The 18,812-nt window shown below is 50.0% G+C and overlaps 10 protein-coding genes across 10 annotated transcripts; 5 read left to right on the top strand and 5 right to left on the bottom strand.

The window, feature by feature from the left end:
* Positions 1–10: 10 nt before the first annotated feature.
* Positions 11–1,435, bottom strand: BDW70DRAFT_149327 (queuosine 5'-phosphate N-glycosylase/hydrolase; the record flags this gene model as incomplete). Its single annotated transcript, XM_073738990.1, has 3 exons — positions 11–462; positions 579–810; positions 863–1,435. 3 exons carry the CDS (start codon positions 1,433–1,435, stop codon positions 11–13), a joined length of 1,257 nt encoding a protein of 418 aa, XP_073597313.1.
* Positions 1,436–2,160: 725 nt separating this feature from the next.
* Positions 2,161–5,224, top strand: BDW70DRAFT_133912 (E1 ubiquitin-activating protein ubaB). The gene is made up of 11 exons (XM_073736402.1): positions 2,161–2,207; positions 2,258–2,373; positions 2,440–2,757; positions 2,876–3,046; positions 3,156–3,392; positions 3,439–3,563; positions 3,614–3,678; positions 3,739–4,018; positions 4,078–4,250; positions 4,310–4,422; positions 4,479–5,224. Exons 3-11 carry the CDS (start codon positions 2,698–2,700, stop codon positions 5,085–5,087), a joined length of 1,833 nt encoding a protein of 610 aa, XP_073597314.1. The 5' UTR covers positions 2,161–2,207; positions 2,258–2,373; positions 2,440–2,697; the 3' UTR covers positions 5,088–5,224.
* A 64-nt stretch (positions 5,225–5,288) lies between these two features.
* BDW70DRAFT_28586 (SDR family NAD(P)-dependent oxidoreductase) lies at positions 5,289–6,940 on the bottom strand. The gene is made up of 4 exons (XM_073743688.1): positions 6,816–6,940; positions 6,130–6,768; positions 5,694–6,078; positions 5,289–5,602 (listed from the first exon to the last, which is right to left on the bottom strand). Exons 2-4 carry the CDS (start codon positions 6,664–6,666, stop codon positions 5,445–5,447), a joined length of 1,080 nt encoding a protein of 359 aa, XP_073597315.1. The 5' UTR covers positions 6,667–6,768; positions 6,816–6,940; the 3' UTR covers positions 5,289–5,444.
* Positions 6,941–6,970: 30 nt separating this feature from the next.
* BDW70DRAFT_28589 (elongin C) lies at positions 6,971–7,532 on the top strand. The gene is made up of 2 exons (XM_073743689.1): positions 6,971–7,134; positions 7,214–7,532. Exons 1-2 carry the CDS (start codon positions 7,008–7,010, stop codon positions 7,399–7,401), a joined length of 315 nt encoding a protein of 104 aa, XP_073597316.1. The 5' UTR covers positions 6,971–7,007; the 3' UTR covers positions 7,402–7,532.
* A 369-nt stretch (positions 7,533–7,901) lies between these two features.
* On the bottom strand, positions 7,902–9,324 carry BDW70DRAFT_158830 (tRNA-splicing endonuclease subunit sen54 N-term-domain-containing protein; the record flags this gene model as incomplete). Its single annotated transcript, XM_073740591.1, has 3 exons — positions 7,902–8,344; positions 8,396–9,156; positions 9,215–9,324. 3 exons carry the CDS (start codon positions 9,322–9,324, stop codon positions 7,902–7,904), a joined length of 1,314 nt encoding a protein of 437 aa, XP_073597317.1.
* A 187-nt stretch (positions 9,325–9,511) lies between these two features.
* BDW70DRAFT_133918 (uncharacterized protein) lies at positions 9,512–11,254 on the top strand. The gene is made up of 4 exons (XM_073736403.1): positions 9,512–9,616; positions 9,670–10,497; positions 10,568–10,821; positions 10,886–11,254. Exons 2-4 carry the CDS (start codon positions 10,228–10,230, stop codon positions 11,055–11,057), a joined length of 696 nt encoding a protein of 231 aa, XP_073597318.1. The 5' UTR covers positions 9,512–9,616; positions 9,670–10,227; the 3' UTR covers positions 11,058–11,254.
* Positions 9,560–9,852, top strand: BDW70DRAFT_158831 (uncharacterized protein; the record flags this gene model as incomplete). The annotated part of the gene is made up of 2 exons (XM_073740592.1): positions 9,560–9,616; positions 9,670–9,852. The coding sequence occupies 2 exons, from the start codon at positions 9,560–9,562 to the stop codon at positions 9,850–9,852; spliced, it is 240 nt and encodes a 79-aa protein (XP_073597319.1).
* BDW70DRAFT_28604 (arrestin C-terminal domain-containing protein) lies at positions 11,238–13,364 on the bottom strand. The gene is made up of 3 exons (XM_073743690.1): positions 12,973–13,364; positions 12,037–12,921; positions 11,238–11,983 (listed from the first exon to the last, which is right to left on the bottom strand). The coding sequence occupies exons 1-3, from the start codon at positions 13,048–13,050 to the stop codon at positions 11,741–11,743; spliced, it is 1,206 nt and encodes a 401-aa protein (XP_073597320.1). The 5' UTR covers positions 13,051–13,364; the 3' UTR covers positions 11,238–11,740.
* Positions 13,365–14,382: 1,018 nt separating this feature from the next.
* On the top strand, positions 14,383–15,340 carry BDW70DRAFT_28613 (putative DNA polymerase delta subunit 4). The gene is made up of 3 exons (XM_073743692.1): positions 14,383–14,848; positions 14,900–14,967; positions 15,035–15,340. The coding sequence occupies exons 1-3, from the start codon at positions 14,473–14,475 to the stop codon at positions 15,176–15,178; spliced, it is 588 nt and encodes a 195-aa protein (XP_073597321.1). The 5' UTR covers positions 14,383–14,472; the 3' UTR covers positions 15,179–15,340.
* A 2,553-nt stretch (positions 15,341–17,893) lies between these two features.
* On the bottom strand, positions 17,894–18,771 carry BDW70DRAFT_28616 (uncharacterized protein). Its single transcript, XM_073743693.1, has 2 exons — positions 18,334–18,771; positions 17,894–17,985 (listed from the first exon to the last, which is right to left on the bottom strand). Coding segments are annotated over exons 1-2 (402 nt in total). The 5' UTR covers positions 18,734–18,771; the 3' UTR covers positions 17,894–17,983.
* Between the last annotated feature and the right edge of the window lie 41 nt (positions 18,772–18,812).

An 18,812-nucleotide genomic window follows, 5' to 3' on the forward strand; every position in this document is an offset into this window, starting at 1 on the left:
CAGATATCACCTAATACCATATACTTCTCGTCCGATGATGGGGTATGCTTTCACGTCCTTGCTTTTCCAACTCTTTCATCGTATCGTATAAAAAGAAATCAATCAATATGGCGTTGATGCTGACGCCTGTGCCTGGTGGAGCGTTGCTCGCGGCGCTGCTATGTCTCGAGTGCCGTCGGAAGTGACCAGTTTGGGGGGCCTGTGTGTCCATTTGATTGTTGTTCCCGTTCTGTGTCTGGGAGGTTTCTCTGCAGTGTCCATTGGGATGTGACAATCCGTTTGAATGCGAGAGCGAGGAGTGTCCGTTTGAAATGGACTTTTCAGTCTTTACGGACTTGACTTCGGGATGTTGTTTTTCAATTTCACGCCGGATTAATTCGACGCACCATATACTGGTGGCGCGAAGTTCAATCTCCCAATTGGATCCGCTGGGGATTTCTTCTTGCTTGCGGATACGGGTTTCTAATGAAGGGGAGTACATAAGACATCCAAGGAAGTGGAGCATTTGAGGAATGCGATAGTCTAGAGATCTGTTAGCGGTTGTGAACGCTAGGGTAGGCCGTTAAGGCAGAATATACCAGCAAACATCGTGATTTTATCGATGTCTTGGAACTCGCCGTAGCCCTCCCCGTCAAAGCACGCCCATAAATCTGCAACCAGAATCTGTGCCCGTTTGTAGAAGCGTACCCTGCGTCCTTGGAAGACTGCCTCATCTCGGAAGCATGAGAAGCTCTCAGCCAAAAGGTTGACTAGGGCGGCGGCTGAGCGGTTTGAACTGTAAATGCAATTGGTGAAGCTGCCATCGAAATCCTACGGCGTATGTGTTAGTAGGAATGTCCCCAGGAGGGCGTAGGAAACATACATTGCATAGCACTCGCCCTGCTTCACGCAGGCATTCAAGTCGCTCCTTAAGCAAAGGCATATCTTCATCCGTCACAGAGCGGAAGACATGCCTGATAAGCTCCTCGTTGCACTCCTCCTCATTTACCCAAAATTCCGGCTTTGTAATTTCGATGCCTTCATCCAACGCCCTTCGCAAGGCGGCCACCAAGCTCCAATACCCAGTCCACTTCTTTCCTCGGTATTCGATCGCAAACCGCTTCTCTTCCGGTTCCGCGGACCAAAAGCTAAAATTCAGCAGGTCCATGGTGAAGATAAAATCGACGGTGCTCTCGTCTTTCGCCTTGGGGTGCAATTCGTGCTCGGACCAGCTGCTAGTTGAGTATTCCTTCTTCTGCATCTGGCGCCATATCGTCTCCGCGGCCTCCTTGGTTTTCGACGGATTTAGGGCAACGTCGATGGCATTATCGAAAACGTATTGAGAGTTCTGCAGGACTTTTGTCTCTGCCGCGCCGGGATTCGCAGCCCCTCCTCCTAGCCCCAGTGATTTGCGAAGAAGCGCAATCAGCTCGTGGTCTACCTCGTCATCAGACATGGGCGGCAATTCTCGTGGACGGGTGGGGGGACGGATAGTAATGGCGAGAGAGGTAATTGGGAATCTAGAATAGATGGTAAATGTGGAAAGGAGCGTAGGAGACGAGGGAGTGTGAAAAAGTTCTTAGAAAAGGAGAGACAGCAATTGCACTGGTCCAAGGTCTTGCCCTTAGGATGGGCCGTCGGTCTAGTATCAAAGGATTACCCAAGGGGTCTCACTGATAGTCGCCAGAAGTCCCGCTGAAGACGAAGGTAGGCAATTGGAGCCGCTTGCTATTTCTGATCCAAAATGAGCGTAAGCTCTATTTGTGCGACATCTACGGAGGATAATTTTTTCTTTTTCTTGTATTGTTATTTTTTTTTCTTGCAGGGACTTTTTTTTTGAAGTCACTGCGGAGATAAGTTCATGGTTATGCAAAGGGTTATCTAAGCAATGCATTATCGGGCTTCATCTGAGCCAGCTAGTCCATATTAGGAAATAGGACTGAAAAAGTGCTGAAACCTCAGGCACCAAAAGCGTCCAGCGGATGCTCCATTGGCCTGGTATACGGACGGTATACGGAGTAGCTTGCTTTTGATTCAGTGGCAATAGGAAATATAATACCTAGTAAGTAGCTTTTGCCATACCTTCTCCAAATCAGAGTCGGGGCCAGATATATAAAATTTGAGCTCGAGGCACTTGCACTACTTTCACTTTTACCTTGCGCTTTCACTGGATACCGTGAGTCTGTTTCAAGCTGGCGGTGTGGAAATTATCTTTATACTACCTAAAGGTGCTCCAGACAACCCAGAAAAAATAGCTATAAGTTAACTATGATAGTAGTGCTGGTTGGAGTATCCGTTGCAGTTGTATACGGGAAACAAGCAGTGGGACGGAACAATCCGACCGGGGCGCAGTCCTACAGAGACGATCGCATCATTGCTACTGCATAAGAGAAGGTATTTTTAACGTCCCCTTCGTTCAAGCGCATTGCGCAGTGAAGTTGCCCGATTGACACTGATGAGGAACACATCTATCTGACCTTAGCCATTATTAGAGATAACCGAGGGGAGGTTCAGGCTGTCGGTTCGTCATTCTTTCATCTACCAACCTCCGGTTTCCAAGCAGCAGCCTCTCTCCCTCTCATCTCTCTCTTTTACCCGCTTATGCTCAGCCGCTATCTTCGTTAATTGTCCACTTTCTTTTCTCAGAACGCCTCAAATCTCCCGCCCTGCGATGTATCATCCTACAGCCTGCTCGCTTTATTGACTATTGATCGCACTATGACTCGTGACACTTACCTTAAGCGCTCTCTTGGAACGCAAGCCAACCGTATCAGAGAGGTACTTGATTCCCATAGCCAGCGAGCTCTTGGCTTCATTATTTTGGACTCTGCTCCTTTGACACTTTTTGCATTTTATGCTTTGCGACAGTTCTGCTAACACTGAGATTCTTATCCAGTCACGAGTCCTTCTCGTCGGCGCTGGAGGAATTGGCTGCGAGCTCCTCAAGAACCTCCTGCTTACCGGGTTCGGTGAAATACACGTCATTGACCTCGACACTATTGACCTGAGCAACTTGAACCGTCAATTTCTTTTCCGCCATGAACACATCAAGAAGCCGAAAGCTATAGTACGTTGCTGTTCCCGAGCGCGTGTCGTCATCCCTCCCTTGCCGAGCTATCGCGCTCTTGTCATATACTGCGTTTACGAAACTGTCTGACCGATGGGTATGCTGTTAGGTCGCAAAGGAAGTTGCGCAAAAGTTTCAGCCTAGCGCGAGGATTGAGGCTTACCATGCCAACATCAAGGACAGCAAATTCGACGTGGACTGGTTTGCGACTTTCAATGTCGTCTTCAATGCGCTTGATAATCTTGAAGCGCGGCGTCATGTGAATAAGATGTGTTTGGCGGCGGATGTGCCTCTGATTGAGAGTGGAACAACTGGCTTCAATGGTCAGGTGCAAGTTATCAAGAAGGTCAGCGCATGTCGGTTCACCCAAGCGACACCGCTGACGTCTGTAGAATGTGACAGAGTGTTACGACTGCAACTCTAAAGAGGTCCCAAAGTCATTCCCTGTCTGCACCATCCGAAGCACACCGAGCCAGCCAATTCACTGCATTGTCTGGGCGAAAAGCTATCTCTTGCCGTATGTTCGGCGAACCTTTGAAAGGTCTTGCGCATGCTGACATCTTGAAGCGAGTTATTCGGGACGAGCGAGACTGATACAGAAGAATTTGACTACTCCGCGGATGCAGACAACGGTTCGTTGCGTCATGTCTGTTAATCTACTTTGGAAGAAACATTATTAACATTATTCACAGTGGAGGAAATTGAGAATCTGCAGAGAGAAGCAAGAGCTCTCAAGGAAATCCGTCAATCCATGGGCTCAGCTGAGTTTGCTCAAAAGGTCTTTGATAAAGTTTTCAAGGAGGATATTAACCGGCTACGTGGCATGGAAGATATGTGGACCTCGAGAAAGGCTCCAGAACCCCTAGATTTCAAGGAATTGGACGGAACACTATCTACTGTTGAACCGGAGGTCTCCTTGAAGGACCAGAGAGTCTGGACGATCTCTGAAAACCTGGCGGTCTTCAAAGACAGGTCAGTTGCCAGCCCATCCATAACAACCCTCCCTTACACTTCACTAATTGGCCATGCAGCTTGGATCGTCTAAGCAAACGCCTCAAAACACTACAGTCCGAAGACAGCGGTTCTCCCGCGGTTCTGGTGTTTGACAAGGATGATGTTGACACATTAGACTTCGTTACGGCAAGTGCTAATCTTCGCGCAACTATCTTCGGAATCGAACCGAAATCAAAATTTGACACAAAGCGTACGTCTTTCTTGTCACCTGAGTATCCTTAACTATCCCACTGATACCTCGTCTTACAGAAATGGCGGGTAATATTATCCCAGCGATTGCAACCACAAACGCGATGACAGCGGGTCTCTGTGTCCTCCAAGCGCTAAAGGTCCTAAAGGGTGACTATGACCATGCGAAAATGGTGAGGCTCTTCAATCACGGTTCTTCGGTATATACTAAACTTGTGCTCATGTGTAGGTTTTTCTCGAGCGCTCAGGAGCTCGTGCAATTAACTCCGAGTCCTTAAACCCACCGAATCCACAGTGCCCTGTTTGTTCTGTTGCCCACGCCAGAATTGAGGTCGACCTCACTCGCGCCACATTGAATGATCTGGTTGAGAACATACTCCGAACACAGCTAAAGTACGGACAAGAATATTCCGTAAATACTGAGCAGGGCACAATCTACGACCCAGATCTCGAAGATAATCTTCCGAAAAAGCTGTCCGATCTGGGAATCACAACTTCAACTTTCTTAACGGTTATCGACGAAGATGAGCAACCAAGAGTTAACCTCCAGCTTATCGTAGTTGCACCTGGATCACCACCATCAGAGGAACAACCCATCGTGCTTAACAGAATACCTGAGATCCCACGAAAACCTCAAGCTCCTCCGCCATCCGATGCTGAAGCGAATGGGATGTCAAATCTAGGGAAACGGAAGCGCGATGCTAATGAAACCGAACTCAACGGCGATCCTCCCACTAAGCGAGTGGCAAACGTTTCAATCTCGGATGGTGCCGATAAAGCACATCCAATTGATCTGTCCGAGGCCGAAGGAGGCGCTATTCTGATCGATGATGACTGATAACGCACGCGAATGCGCAGCGGCAATCTACGGCCGACCAACATGTAATATCTCTCACAAAGGCAGCATATGGGGACTGGGGCTATCTGTGTCTCCATCCACCTTTTCCCCAAATGCCGTTATCTCATGTATCATACGTCAACCGACTTTCACGATTACAGACGATCTACTTAAGAATAAACTCACGGGCTACAGATGAACTTTAGAAGAATGTACTCTTCACTTCGTAAGGTCAGTGGGACCTTGTGCTATCGCGGCGTGATGAGCTCAATACCGCGTTCTCCGTAAATGGTTGGATCATACTAGGTCTTCTATAGTACATGCGAATCTTTACGTCAGATCGCTCTTAAACTTATATCAAAGCGCACTAAGACCGCCGTCTAGGTTTACAATGCAATTATTCGCGTACTCGTTCTCAGCCAAAAAGACCGCAGCGTCGGCGATTTCATGAGGTTGACCGAAGCGTCCGAGCGGGATATCTTCCTTCAGTTTGTTGTTTTCAGCTTGACTGAAATCTGCAGGTCGTACCCATGATCCGATTAGTACGTAGAACATATGTCAGGAGAGGGATGGGTGGTAAAATTGTGCAAGGTAATTGAGACATACCAGCAATCATAGGCGTCTCGATATACCCCGGCACAATCGCATTCGAGCGAATAACCTGATTCCGGAGTGTCTTAGCCGCCTCAACCGCCAATGACCTCGTCAGGCCCAGCACGCCCGCCTTCGACGCAGCATAGGGAACAGTACCCGTTCCGCCCTTCAGCGCAAGGAGTGAAGAGATGTTGATGATGCACTTGGTGGGAATATGAGCGTCACCAGCACGGTTCTTCATCCGGCTGCGGATTGAAGCGCGGATCAGTGCGCGCGAGGTAAGGAGCGAGCCTTCGAGGTTTGTGCGGAGCACTTGGGAGATGGTACTGGGGTCTGTTCGAGGAAGGACCGTGGATGTTGAAATGCCTGCTGCGTTTACGAGAACGTCGACTGATTGCTGCACGTAGAAATTAGTTTATATTCAAATTCAAGTGCCGAAAAGACATACCATTGCACTCTCCAGGTCTCTCGTCCACCTCGCCGCCTCCGAGACATCACCTACGAGCAGACTGATCCGACCCGACGATTCGACCAGCGTACCAGGTGAGATTTCGCTTCGGTCCTGTGCTTGATCTTCTTCAGGTGTCCTAGTTGCGACTTCACTATCTTGTTCCTTTTCTGTCTCGCTTGGTCGACGTTGGGAAGAGGCTGTGGGACACTCCAACTGCGCCGCTGCACGCACAAGACGCTCATAAGACCGTCCGACGAGGATAATACGGTCAACGCCCTCGTTGAGAAAGCGCTCCGCGATCGCGAAGCCAATTCCAGAGCTCCCACCTGTAATCATGCAGGTTCGGCCGGCGAGTCTGTTGGACGGGTGGAATGAGGTGCTGCCGTTGATTTTTTGATCATACGAGGTGAAATGACGGGTTTGGAGAACGGCTATCCTGAAACCGGGCTTTGCGCGGAAATGGATATGCGTTAAGAAGGAACGGACTGGAGCGATTGTGACCCCGCGTAGGGGGAGGTTGGTGATGCAATGCATTGATTGGTTTAGATAGCCTTCGGAGATAGCTCAAAGTAATGGAAGTATAGAAAAAGTGATGTTGTTGTAGTAGCTTTGTCCTCATGCGAGTCATATAGCGGACTAATCAGGTTAAAATTAAAGCTATCGCCTAATAGTAAGAGACATACCTGAGAAGTGAAAGTTAACAGCTTTTTCTACATTTCATCAGAAGTGTATGTCATGTCATGGTCGAGACTGATATCGGCGGAGTTCTGGGGCGGAGCTTGAGCACGGACCAACCCGGACAACGTCCTCTCCAGGTTTTTCGTCTCTTCTATTTCTTTTCCATTCCGCATCATCCCTCACTCATTAAGCCTGAGATGTCTGACTCAGAAACACCACAATTCGAATACGTCACCCTTGTATCCGGTGACGGATTCGAGTTCATTGTCCCTCGGAGCACAGCCTGCATTTCAGGCACGATACGTCGTATGCTCGACCCTTCGAGTCAGTGCCCCGCATTTGCTATACTTATCTTCCTCAAAGAGAAAACAAGATAAGCTAACCGTTTTCTTTCTGGGGATAGGCAAGTTCTCAGAAGCGTTAACGGGCCGTTGCGTTTTCGAAAACTTGAGTGGGGTCGTCTTGGAGAAAGTCTGCGAGTATCTCTGTTACAACGAGAAGAACAAGAACCAGGCGAACGTGCCAGATATGGACATCCCGCCGGAGCTGTGCTTGGAATTATTGATGGCTGCGGATTACCTGGATACGTAATGTGTCTAGGTACCCGTTGTCATGAACAGCACTACGTGAAAGTCTGATACGATTTATGGCGAAACGATCTGGATCTGGGGTTATCGATGGCATTTTCATTGGAGTTCGGTCTGGTTCTGAGGCGGACGATTTCTAATTACGAATTGCGTTCATGGAATGCTCGGTATTTTGAGGACTATCGTTATCGAATAGACACGCTTCTTGGTTTTGTTCACCTCAGTGCCTATGGACTGACGACTTTCCACTTCTAAGTTTGCTAATATGATCTCGGAGGCTGCGCCATTTGAGGCTGCCAGGCTTAGCCATCTACAGCATCTGCGTTCAGTCTTTTCCATGACCGGAGGCTCTAAAGATGATGGCAGATCAAGAGGACTCCCTCTCTTTCAGCCTTTATCCACTCAGGAGGGATATTTGGCCTCATTAAGGGGAGACAAGCTTTTCTTTGTCGTTGCCCTTGCATAGTTTGCGAGGATTTGAATTAGCCATGGACGCGCGGACGATCATCGCTTCTTGAATTTATGCCGGGGCGTCCCACGAAATTTATTACCACCGGATAGCCGTTGTGCATAGATTTTCTCTTTGCCAAAGGCCGCATCGGCAATTCTGAGATAGCTCACAACGCCTTGATCGACTACGGCCAGGACGACATTACGATAGCCGTTTTTCAGCCGCACATAAAGCTGCTTATCAGGGTGAGGCGGGTCCAAAGGTGTACTCTCAAGCAGGTTCCCAATTTGAGACAGGGTAGGTATAGTGGTAGTTGTCCGAGCGTTTATGACAGCAATCTTGAAATCGGGACTTGGTGGAGCGGACTTGCGAAAATTAGTTGACGGCTTGTAAACATGCCATACAACGGCATAGGGCAGCTCTGGCGACGGAGATGAAGAGGCCAAAGTAACGGGGTCGTAATAAGGTATAATTGAGAGTCTGCGAAATATGCTGTCTGGAGGTAGCATTAGCAGCATTCAGAGATAACCTACCAGGACGTTCATACCGTAGTTGTGATGAAAACCGAGGCCAGCAACAGGTCCCAATGCTGTAGTGGGCGCAGTATCGCGTAACCATTGCAAGAAGCGAGGAAAGATCCCGGCCAACCCTGGCCCCTGTTGGGTTTCAGATTTCGTGACCGATTGTGCGCCTTTCTTCTGCTCACTTTCACTCCATCCAGGTGCTCGAATAACAGCGTAGCCCAACCGCCTAAGGCCAGTGAAAACGGAGAACCTCTCCATCGTCAACCCACCACGCCCCATCAGGCACGCGTAGGCAGCTTGCAAGCTCATAGGTATCCCAGAATCTTCAATATCATCTTCGTCACCAGCTCCAACAGCACAGCGGGGCCACTTTATGTCAAGACTCCCTCTTTCCAGCAAGTACAGAGCTTCCTCGGGAAGCAACCATACCCGGCCCCAGCGATCCGCCTGTCCGAGTGACTTGAAGTGTTGTCCCTTGGGGTTCGTGACGTAGACACAAGAATCCGGGGACACATGTGCACCAACTGAGTTAGGCGCTGCTTTCTCAGCCGGGATGTCTTCGGCGATCGTATCCAACGTCTTGGAGGCCGCTGGCGGGGTAGGTCCGTTCGGCGCGTAGACTCCGATGATTGAGTTCTTAGGATGGTGTAATCGAGGGTATGCAAGAGCATTGTGCATGGCCTGCCGCGATGCGGAGAGGATGTCGGCCTGGAAGAGCGTCGGGTTCGGTTCGAAGTCCTTCTCGCCCCGTTTGGGGAGAGACAGCTCGGTCGAACCTGTCACACTGTGCATGAGAGTTAGGATCCTCAACTAGAACGCAGCTGGGACTGTAACAAACTGACAATGAGAGATTGTTGAGCATGCGAAAGTCCTGAGTCTCATCCGACAAGTCAATGTCAGCTTGAGCTCCCCCAGAGGGATTGGTGATCGCGTCCTCATCCAAGTCCACCATTGTGAAGACTCGAGTCAGCTCTGGCTTATCCAAAAAAAATACTCGTGGTCTTTGGTAGTGGTTGTCCTGTCCTTGACGTGCGGAGAGGTTGGAGGCGAAGTTCCCAAAAAAGTTCGGATCAGTAGATATCGGGCTCCCGATCGATTCAGAGTCCAGTCCACAACATCCCCACACCTTGTCCCAGGGTCTTTACTCTATTTACCTTTTCTATATTATCCTTTACTGTATGGACATTATGGAGTCCGAAGTTGCATCCGGACGGGAGACTGACTACAACGACATTCTCATTCAGGTATGGCCCTTCGACATTACTTCATCGAACTGCCCCGCCTAACGACAATTCAGATGTCGACGAATCTGACCAACGCCTTGAACACATACGGGCCATCATCTGCTCAATATCAAACAGTGCTAGAAATGCTCAAGGACTATATGCGCGACATTGACAGGGTCAGAAGACAGGGAACCCAAGATCTGGACCCCAATTTGCTCAGCATTGCCATGGGATTCCTGGGTATTGGAAAATAAGCGTTAGAGCGAGTTAGATGGGCGACTTGACTTGAAACATACGATGGCGCGACCACCATTCCTCGGCGCCTGCTGTGCCTAGTGTAGCGCGAAAACGAGCGGTGCACGAGGGGCCCAACTCCAACTCCAACTACAACAATCAGCCTCGCGAAATACCTGCGGATCCGATATATGTGCTCTCAGAGCTGTCAGATCTAGTCGATTCTACAGCCTACCTGTTCAGATTTGTCGAGGAGTCTTAGGTCAAGTAGCGACAAAGAACTAGCTCCTCCAGCTAGGGAAGCCACCCATCTCATTCCAACTTTGGCTACGGTCCATATAACCGCGATTTCCTATCTACAACACGTCCTCATCTCCTAACGGACAACGGTGACCATGGCCTCCGTCTCAGAGAACACTCCTCTTTTGGCCGAGTCGGAGCCCCGAGAGACCAACGAATATCAGATTTCCCAAAACCACTCAGTTACCACTGCTCCAGAAAAATCATATTATCGGACGATAGTTGTCTTCACCCACCTCTCAGCAGCCCTTTCTGTCCCCGCCTTTGTCTTGTACTTAACAGTCAGCTCAATCGACATTGCTGGACCTGGGGGCTTCTACCTATCCTGGGATCTTGCGACGCGCATTCATGCACTCGCTATCACTGTACGTATCTGGCTAGCCTTACCCCAGCAAAGAAAACAGAAGAAAGTCACTTACAGAAAGATCTACCCAGAGTATTCTAAGCTTCCTAGCCTCTGCACTCAACCTGGCGCGCCTTAGGCACGCACGTCGCCCGCTCTTGCTCTGGCTAAACCTCCCCATTGACGCCGCGATCACATTCTCCAGCCTTGTATTAGTGCCAGGGGCTCTGGCCCTGAATTTCAACCAGTTGCCTGACTCGTGGCTTCCTGATCGCGGAGCTGCGGCGACCGCGAGGGCGGTAATTGTCTTTCTAGGTATTGGGTTGATTGCCGGGTTATTTGTTGGGTTTGTTTACACACACATCACTCCTATTTTCTATGGGTTCCTAGCGGACTAACCAGAACTTTAGATTAGCTCATCTGGCTCTCTTTCCCCTGCGATGCTTCGCTTCAATTCAGAGCGAGCCATCGCAGAGTCAGCGCACTTGGAGGATTCCTGGAGTGGAGCTTAGGGTCGAATTTAGCGTCAGGTTTTTGCGGCAGGACGAGGCTAACAGGGAGTCTCGCGATTCTGAGGCGTAATGTAGTCAGAGACAAGGCCATGGTATTAAGTGTGCTCTCCTTTGATAGTGTCGGGCCATACTATGTACAGTGACTCCACTATCCTAAGACTGGAATTGTACTAAATCACTCTTGGAAATCAGATAGCACAAGTTAGCTTTATATTGGAACAAGAACAGCAAATAGTAATTTGACAGCGGCTAGCATGGAAGGGATAATTCAGCAGACTTCTACTCCTACTCCTATCCCAGACGCTCTGACGGCCATGATCGAATAAACCAATGAAGGACCAAAACCAAGCACCCCCCAGTTCAGTGATCCGACCAGCGAAAAAGACAGTAAATACATAAAGGTATAGCTAACAATAAGGGAACAATAAAGAGAAAGCAAAATGCCAGAAATAGGTATAAACTCCGTAAACCATGCATTCGTGAAACGTATCTGGCCTGCTAATGCTTCTGTCTCTGCTTCACAGGCTGCAGTGTTGTACGGCGACACGTAGGTCTGTGTGTATATGTAATGTGGTGAGGACGCAGTGCAGCGCAAGCCGACTTCGTGGCGCTAGCTAACCACGTAATCTGTAGGTCCGTTCTGCATCAAGGCAGCCGGAGTGATAAATGTAGCGTAAGATCTTCGGTTGGTGCCTAATCGCGAGGCATTCATCCAAGCTGAAGTGGGAGTAAGTTGCGTGGCTTTCCGTCGGCCTAATCTATCAGAGGCTTCTTCTGGTTACCGACAATCGCGACTCCTAGATGGCGGAGACCGTTGGGGTCCGAGGGTCGGACTATTGAAGGTAAAGGTAAAAGAGGGTTGTCGGGGTTGATGTGGGCAGCTTCTCGTGCAGCTTGTTCGATTGCTTCCATTTCCTCTTTGCATCCAGCGTGGTCAAGAGGGCACACGACGATTGGCTGTCGTATAATGATATCTCGAGCGGATGTTAAATGAGCCTGTTAATGATTAGCCTGGCCATTCCATGTTGAACGAAGTTCGCACCACGAACCTTGACTGTTAAATAGTATTCGATCTTGTAGAGACTTGCTGTTGTGGTAAACCCACTAACAGCGTATGTGGGAAATCCAGGTTTGCCTCTAGGGAGTATGCCCTCTCCATCCCGCATATCCTTTGCTGGGAACACCAGGCCCATATTCGTCAAGAATCCTGTCGGAGGCATTTTCACACCAATTGGTTCCGTCCGTTTCGTTAATGTTTTGACCTTCCGTTGAGGCTCGTCGCCCTCGTGGTTGTAGATTATCTCTTCATCAATGCCGATTGTGATTTTGTTGATTGTAACTTTCCTAGCTTTGCTGATCCAGTCGGGATTTGGGGACAGTTTAACATAGACGCTGACAGGATCGAGGGGCCCGTATGACCACCGTGGTAGAGAGATACCCAACGTCACCAGATGATCTGATACACTCTCCGCCGATTCGGGGCGATTGTACATTCCAAATGTCGATAGCGTGTCGTACCGTGCGATCGGTACCGGAAACGAGTACTTTCTCTGCTCCGAATGGCCTTGCTGTACCATCACCACGATCTCGTAGAACGTCTCTGCGGTGCGACTGGGAAGCTGCAAGCTAGCCGGAGGAACTCGTCTGGATGCGTCCGGACCACCTCGTCCAAAGGGAATGAACAGGACGAATGGCAGATCCATTGATAAGACCTCCTCAGATTCCCGACCAGCCGGACAACGGAAGAGGAGCATTTCCTTCCCAACGGTATCGGAGATCTCTTTCCTCGGCGGCGCTAGACGTCTCTTCGCGACGGAATCTGCTGACGGGTGGATCGTTTCTCGCCGGACGAGAGATACCGTGACGAGGGATACGTTGACGGGAGCCGTGATGCCGACACTGGGCCTAATCTCGACTTTGCCTTCAATACGAGGCTGGAAACAGTAAGCGCAATGACCAGCGGGGCCCTACTGTGTAAAGCGTACCATAGTAGCAGAAATTCCAGGGTACCCTATTAGAAAGTTGCCATTTGGAGGCCCCGACACTCGCACGAAGGCGGCCATTGTGAGAGCGCAGCTCCCGCACCACCATCGGCGGGTGGGAGGTGCTGGCGATGCGCTTCAGAGAGTTTGTGGGGACTAGTCAAGCTCGGCGGCGTCGATGGCCTTGAAGCGTTCATAGAGGGCTCGCGGCGAAAGAGCTGCTGAGGCTGCTGAGGCTGGTGACGGCTGGTGAGGGCTGGTTGATCCGGCGACGCTGACGGCGGTGCGACGGCTTGGAATGATACCTAGCGGCTGTCGAGGTCCAGGCACGGCCGGAATCAAGGCGCCTCGAGAAGAAACAGAAACAGACTAGGATGGTCTAGGTTGCGGGAAAGGGGCTCGAAGTCTCCAAGAGACGTAGGAACGCACGATGGAAAGACGGAGCCGCAGAGGGGCGTTCAGGGCGGCTAGTAGTGAGAGCAAAGTCCTGCGGGCTGATTGTTGGTGCTGCCGGCGTGGTGGGGAAGCTGAATGATTCGGGACTCTACTCAGAGTAGAAAGGACTGGTAGTCGAGGCCCTGCAGACCAGCCTCGCTTGTTGGTCGATTGGTCGGTGACCATACGAAGTATAGGACACTCACACTAGGACACTAGGTGATCGCAGGTCACAACTTTTCGTATCGTCCGGCTCATCAGCTAAACCGTTCTTCTACCGACTCGGTGTTCGCTAACTGACTCCTCGTGTATGGAGAGCCAAGAGCCATTGGAGCCCGTCCCCGACGATCATCATTGCTTTTTCCCAACGTCATCGTAGTGGATATTTCATCTTATCCTCCTTTACTCAGAGTACCTACAGTGTACAAGACAACCTGCAACAGACGCCGAGGGGCGCCCAGTCCTGCCGCCTGATAAGATCCGCGTTCTTCCACTATAGACGCCGACTCGAGGTCTGACCGCGGTCGAACCTGGGGTCAGACCTGAGGCGAGGCTGAGAGCCCGTTCGATCCTACCAGCACCAATATACTCATAGTATTACTGCAACCGCTCATTTACCCAGAGACCGGCACATTTGTCTCCTCGTATCGTCAACGAGCTGCCGTAGACTGTCTCGGCCACAATGAGGCTCTCCGCCTCGTATACTACGTACTGCGTACTTGTAGGACAGCGCAGCAGCCAAGCAAGCTTGCCATACCGCATAATCCCTAGGTAATCAACATATAGGTAAATCAACATAGGGAAGACCCTTGGCTCGTATATCTCTGGTGTGCACTATATGTTTTATATTTACTTCGCAGCCGTCGCCTGAGCCCCGACCGTCAACCTGGATCGGTTGCCCGCGCAACGAAAGGAATGACATCGTTCCCCCACAGGCCGGAGCCGGACTTCACCTCCGCACACTCATCAATCTCGAATCTCAACGACAATTTCCAGCGTAAATCTTGAACGATTGTAACCCGTCTGAATCCCGTCCGAATCCCGTCCATAGATTCAGCTCTGAACAAAATGCCGCCCGCCCGTCGTCGAGGAGGCAACACCGCCTCCGCCCGTTCGAGTCAGCCCGTTCTATCCTTTGGGGCAAAGTCCAGAGTCACAAAGCCGTCCGCTGCGCCTTCGACACCGTCCGAGAAAACCAAAGCTCTCGAGCACCTTACTACAGAAGTTCGCGAGAAGGATGCGTCTAAAGATGTGTCAATCGAGGTCCCGGAATCCAAGGTCGAGCCCGAGCAGCCTCATGTTGCGGAGCTTGCTGTGAGGGCTCAAGCCAAAGCAGAAATCCAGCAACCATTATCAGAGGAGGATAAGAAAGCAGTCAAGATTACTAGGAAGCAGCTTCAAGATTACTGGAAAGCAGAGGAGGCGAAGAATCGAGGCCCTAGAGGTTGGTGATTTCCTTATCTGTTTTGCGGGGTGCCCTGTTGACCATTCCTAGTTCATCAAGAGGGCCTCTCGTTGGACGAAAAAATCTTGCGGCATTTTGATCTTTCTAGCCAGTATGGGGTATGTCTGACGCATCTATGACCGCCGTTGGTTATTTGGAAGTGAACTCTCACTGACGAACATCTAGCCTTGCATCGGGATCGCCCGTCTAAAGCGATGGAGGCGGGCAAACTCCCTCAATCTCAACCCTCCAATAGAGGTACTCTCACTCCTCCTTAAGCAGGAAGGCACCGCTGGACAGCGCGCATACATCGACGAGCTGTTGTCATGATCGCCGCTTAAGCACGGATATAACGGTCTGTCTTGGGCTATTGAGAGGGAGGTTTTTTGACATATATTGGCGTTCGAGAGTAGGACTAGGAATGGCGTTAGGAGATCATTGTACATACCCTACCTTCTTCAACCATGAGCACTCTGTTTTTAGTATCGAAAAGCATCCGTGGCCACTAATTAGGTCTGATAGAGGAGTAATGCCCGCGACTTGCACAAGAGCAGGCAAAATGGCTTTTGGCAATTATCACACAAGAAAAAAGAGCCGGAGGTCTCTCAAAGTCTGAATCCTAATGACCTGCAAATGTGCCGCGATTCTTGCCACTTGCCATGCTTTATCGCCTTTTTTTATCTCATATTTCGCTCGTCATACCCTGTTCCCAGCTCTGTCTCCAGCTACATACGGACAAGACCTCCTCGTTCCTGTTCTTATTCTACGAGTGGTAGCAACCTTCTCCTGGTTGTGAACCGTCAGCACGGACTTTATGTCACGTCACATCCACACAGCTGCTCCCCTCTTTGCATGGACTGAGTGGCATTTCCTCTATTGCTCTATCATAGCTCAACAATTCGGAGTCAATCCCACCTCTTGCGCCATTATAGCGCATGTCACCACGTCTCTTACGAGCTATCGGCCTGTGTCACTGCTCAGCGCGTAACGAACTCTTGTTCATGATCTTCAGGGATAATTCTTGAATATGATACCCAATAACCGGTTATATACGGAACGCCTTCTTTACGTCGCATGTGATTCCATCTCTAAGGGGCAAGCCGCATGGCCGTCAATAGGCGTATAAAGTGAGTTGATACTCACAGGACGGGTCGTTCTCTGATCACGCCGTATATCACGTCCTCTATCCTTATTGCCTCAGAGCCAGGTCAGAGATTTCTTTCATAGCCTTCCTTACCAAAATGAAGCTTTACGTTGCAGCCACACTGCTTCTGAGGGCTAGCATTATTTTGGCCCAGGATCTGCCTGACTTGCCTTCCTGCTCTGTGAGTCTTCGAACGCACAGAACCTCCTTCATTTGGCCAATGCTAATTATCACATTAGCTGCAATGCTTTCTCAGCGCCATGTCCAATGATGGCTGCCCCTCTCTAACCGATTTCGCCTGCCACTGCCGCCAACCTGCGCTCGTTTCCGAAGTGGCCCCTTGTGTCGAACAATCCTGCAGCGAGCAAGACCAGTCCTGTTAGTCTCAGTGTCCAAACATTCATTATAGCATGAACTATACATACCCGTTTCTTTCGAAGTACTGACCAACTCGACTCAAAGCCGTCTCCAACATCGTGGTGACCGCATGTTCCAGTGCCGGCGTCCCGATCTCCGTCCCGCCTGTCGACGGGGGCACAACTACAATCACAGAGAGCGGCCTTACCCCGACACCCACAGGAGGTGAGAATGAGACTACGAGTCCTCCAGGCGGCTCTGTGAGCCCATCCGGTCCGGTGGTGACGCTTCCTACTTCGACAGATACGACTCCGCCGACGTTGTCTCCAAGTTCCCCCAGTGCTTCGAGCCAGTTGAGTACGCCGATTGTCAGTACTTCGCCACCGTTTCTTGGAGGAGCTGAGTCTTTCCGCGCCGGAGGGAGGTTAGCTGGGGCGGCGGCTGCCATTGCAGCTGGTTATTTGATGTAAAGGGTCAATGATACTAGCTTCCTTTTGGTCGAGCGAGCGCTGCAGGGCGAGAAGATATGAGAATCAAGTTGGTGGTATTTGAATCAAACTCTAGTAATGGTGGAAATGTATGCTTGTTGATGGAGCTGCCTGGTTGAATATTAAATATTTTGCACTTATCAAATGTTAACCATCCCATTCGGTGATTTTAGGAAATGAAATGGAAGGTGAAAGCCCGTCTATGCCTCAATGAAAAGAAAGAAATCTTGTTGTAGGCATGTCTCGTACATCGCTTGTCTCTCTGTATGAAAGCCCTCACTCATACTTGGGCTAGAAGACTGACACAATCCAAGCTTTCACCTGCATATCCTTACTCTGGGACCAGCATAAGTCATTGTCAAGCTGGAGATTCAGTTTCATTTAGCTATCATGTTTCTACCACAGTTGGGGCCTATTCACTCATTTCTTACTCAATTAGTCGTCGCCGAGAACACTATCACCATGATGTTTTTGGTCTGTCTCTATCACTTCCTTGTTTCTCCCTTCCTTTCTTCCACTGAATCTCATCGCGCCTTCCTCGTACCGTCAATGAGCCAACAAGCCAAGATTCCAAGCCCGGCCTCCAACATAAAATGACATTTAACTTCCTGAAACAAGGCCGGCCGTTTAAACGAGTTCAGCCAAGACGAAACAGGAAATCCAAGATGTCTCCCGTGTTCCAAAGGTTCAGACAGCCAGCACCAGAGCCCAGTTCTGGCCATGGCCTCCAAGCGTACATCATGGTTATCTTCGTCACCCTCGTCATGATGTCAGACTTGATTTCATGGGTATTTTACGTTGTGCATACTGGTTGGATCCTGTATCAATACCTTGACAATCTCGTCCTGGGGGGCGACGGACCTCTTCAAATCTTGTTTTCCAAATGGGATCTTGTCTTGTCGGCTTTGGTGAGTTTCATTCTTTTCTCGGCTATTCTGGCTGTGAGTTTTCCAATAGTATGATTGTGTTGTAATCGGTGCTTACGATGTGCTTAGATGACAGCAAGACTGGGAATGCTGGCCTACGGATTCTTGATAAAACGCGTCCGGCCCTGGGCCTGGGGTCATTGGATGTTTGGATATTGGGCGGGTCTGGTTCAGGCTGCAGGATTGACAGGAGAAGGATCGGACTCGGTAAGTGTCCGGTTTCTGTGAGATGTCACTATCAGTATGGTGCCATGAATACGTAAGCGGAAGGGCTCTGATATGCTGGAATGTGTAGGAAGTTGCATCGTCTCGAAACACACCTGAGCGAGCGAAATCCAAAGAGGAAGACAACGATCCCGTTCCAAATCATGAGAAGCATAAAGAAGCACATGATGAAGGAGCGCGAGACAACAATGCAGAGATAGGAAATGCATTAGTCGAAGAAAGGCCAGCCAGTCCACTTAAGAAAGCTAACAAGAAGAAGACCAAGAAGAAAAGCAAAGACAAGGACAAAGAGAAGAAGACGAAAAAAAAGGGAGGGAAAAAGTAAATGACAAGATTGTTGCTTACAGCTTATCAATTTCTTGTTGCTGGCGTCAATGGCCGCAGTGCTTGAGTGTTCCACGTCCGCTATCTCGTTGACGTTCTCGATGTGCTCAACCATTGCTTGGTCATCTGCATTCAGATATGCCTGGTAGCTTTCGAAGCCCATGTCACGAATAGAACAACCGATCACAATGGTTCCAAACTCGGCGTCCTCATCGCTTTGGACTCCAGGGCCGGCGTCGCGCACATCGCAGCCTATCCAGATGGTTCCAGTCTCAAGCTCATTGGTCTCACTTGTCTCGCAGCTACCCTCGTCGACGGTGTCAGAATTGGCAACGGCGCTGGCCTCAGAGACCTGGTCGCTGATATCGCCCTCGTATCCCGAGGAGTGAGGGTCACTCTCTCCGCGATTGATGGAAGGCATAGTGGGTGCAGGAAACTGTGCAGAGGGGTGTGTCAAGGTCCTAACAACAGGATATCTTTTATACTAGAAACAATATAAT

The sequence above is a fragment of the Aspergillus foveolatus genome (assembly GCF_047715535.1).
Source record: "Aspergillus foveolatus strain CBS 279.81 unplaced genomic scaffold BDW70scaffold_16, whole genome shotgun sequence".
Lineage (NCBI taxonomy): Eukaryota > Fungi > Ascomycota > Eurotiomycetes > Eurotiales > Aspergillaceae > Aspergillus > Aspergillus foveolatus.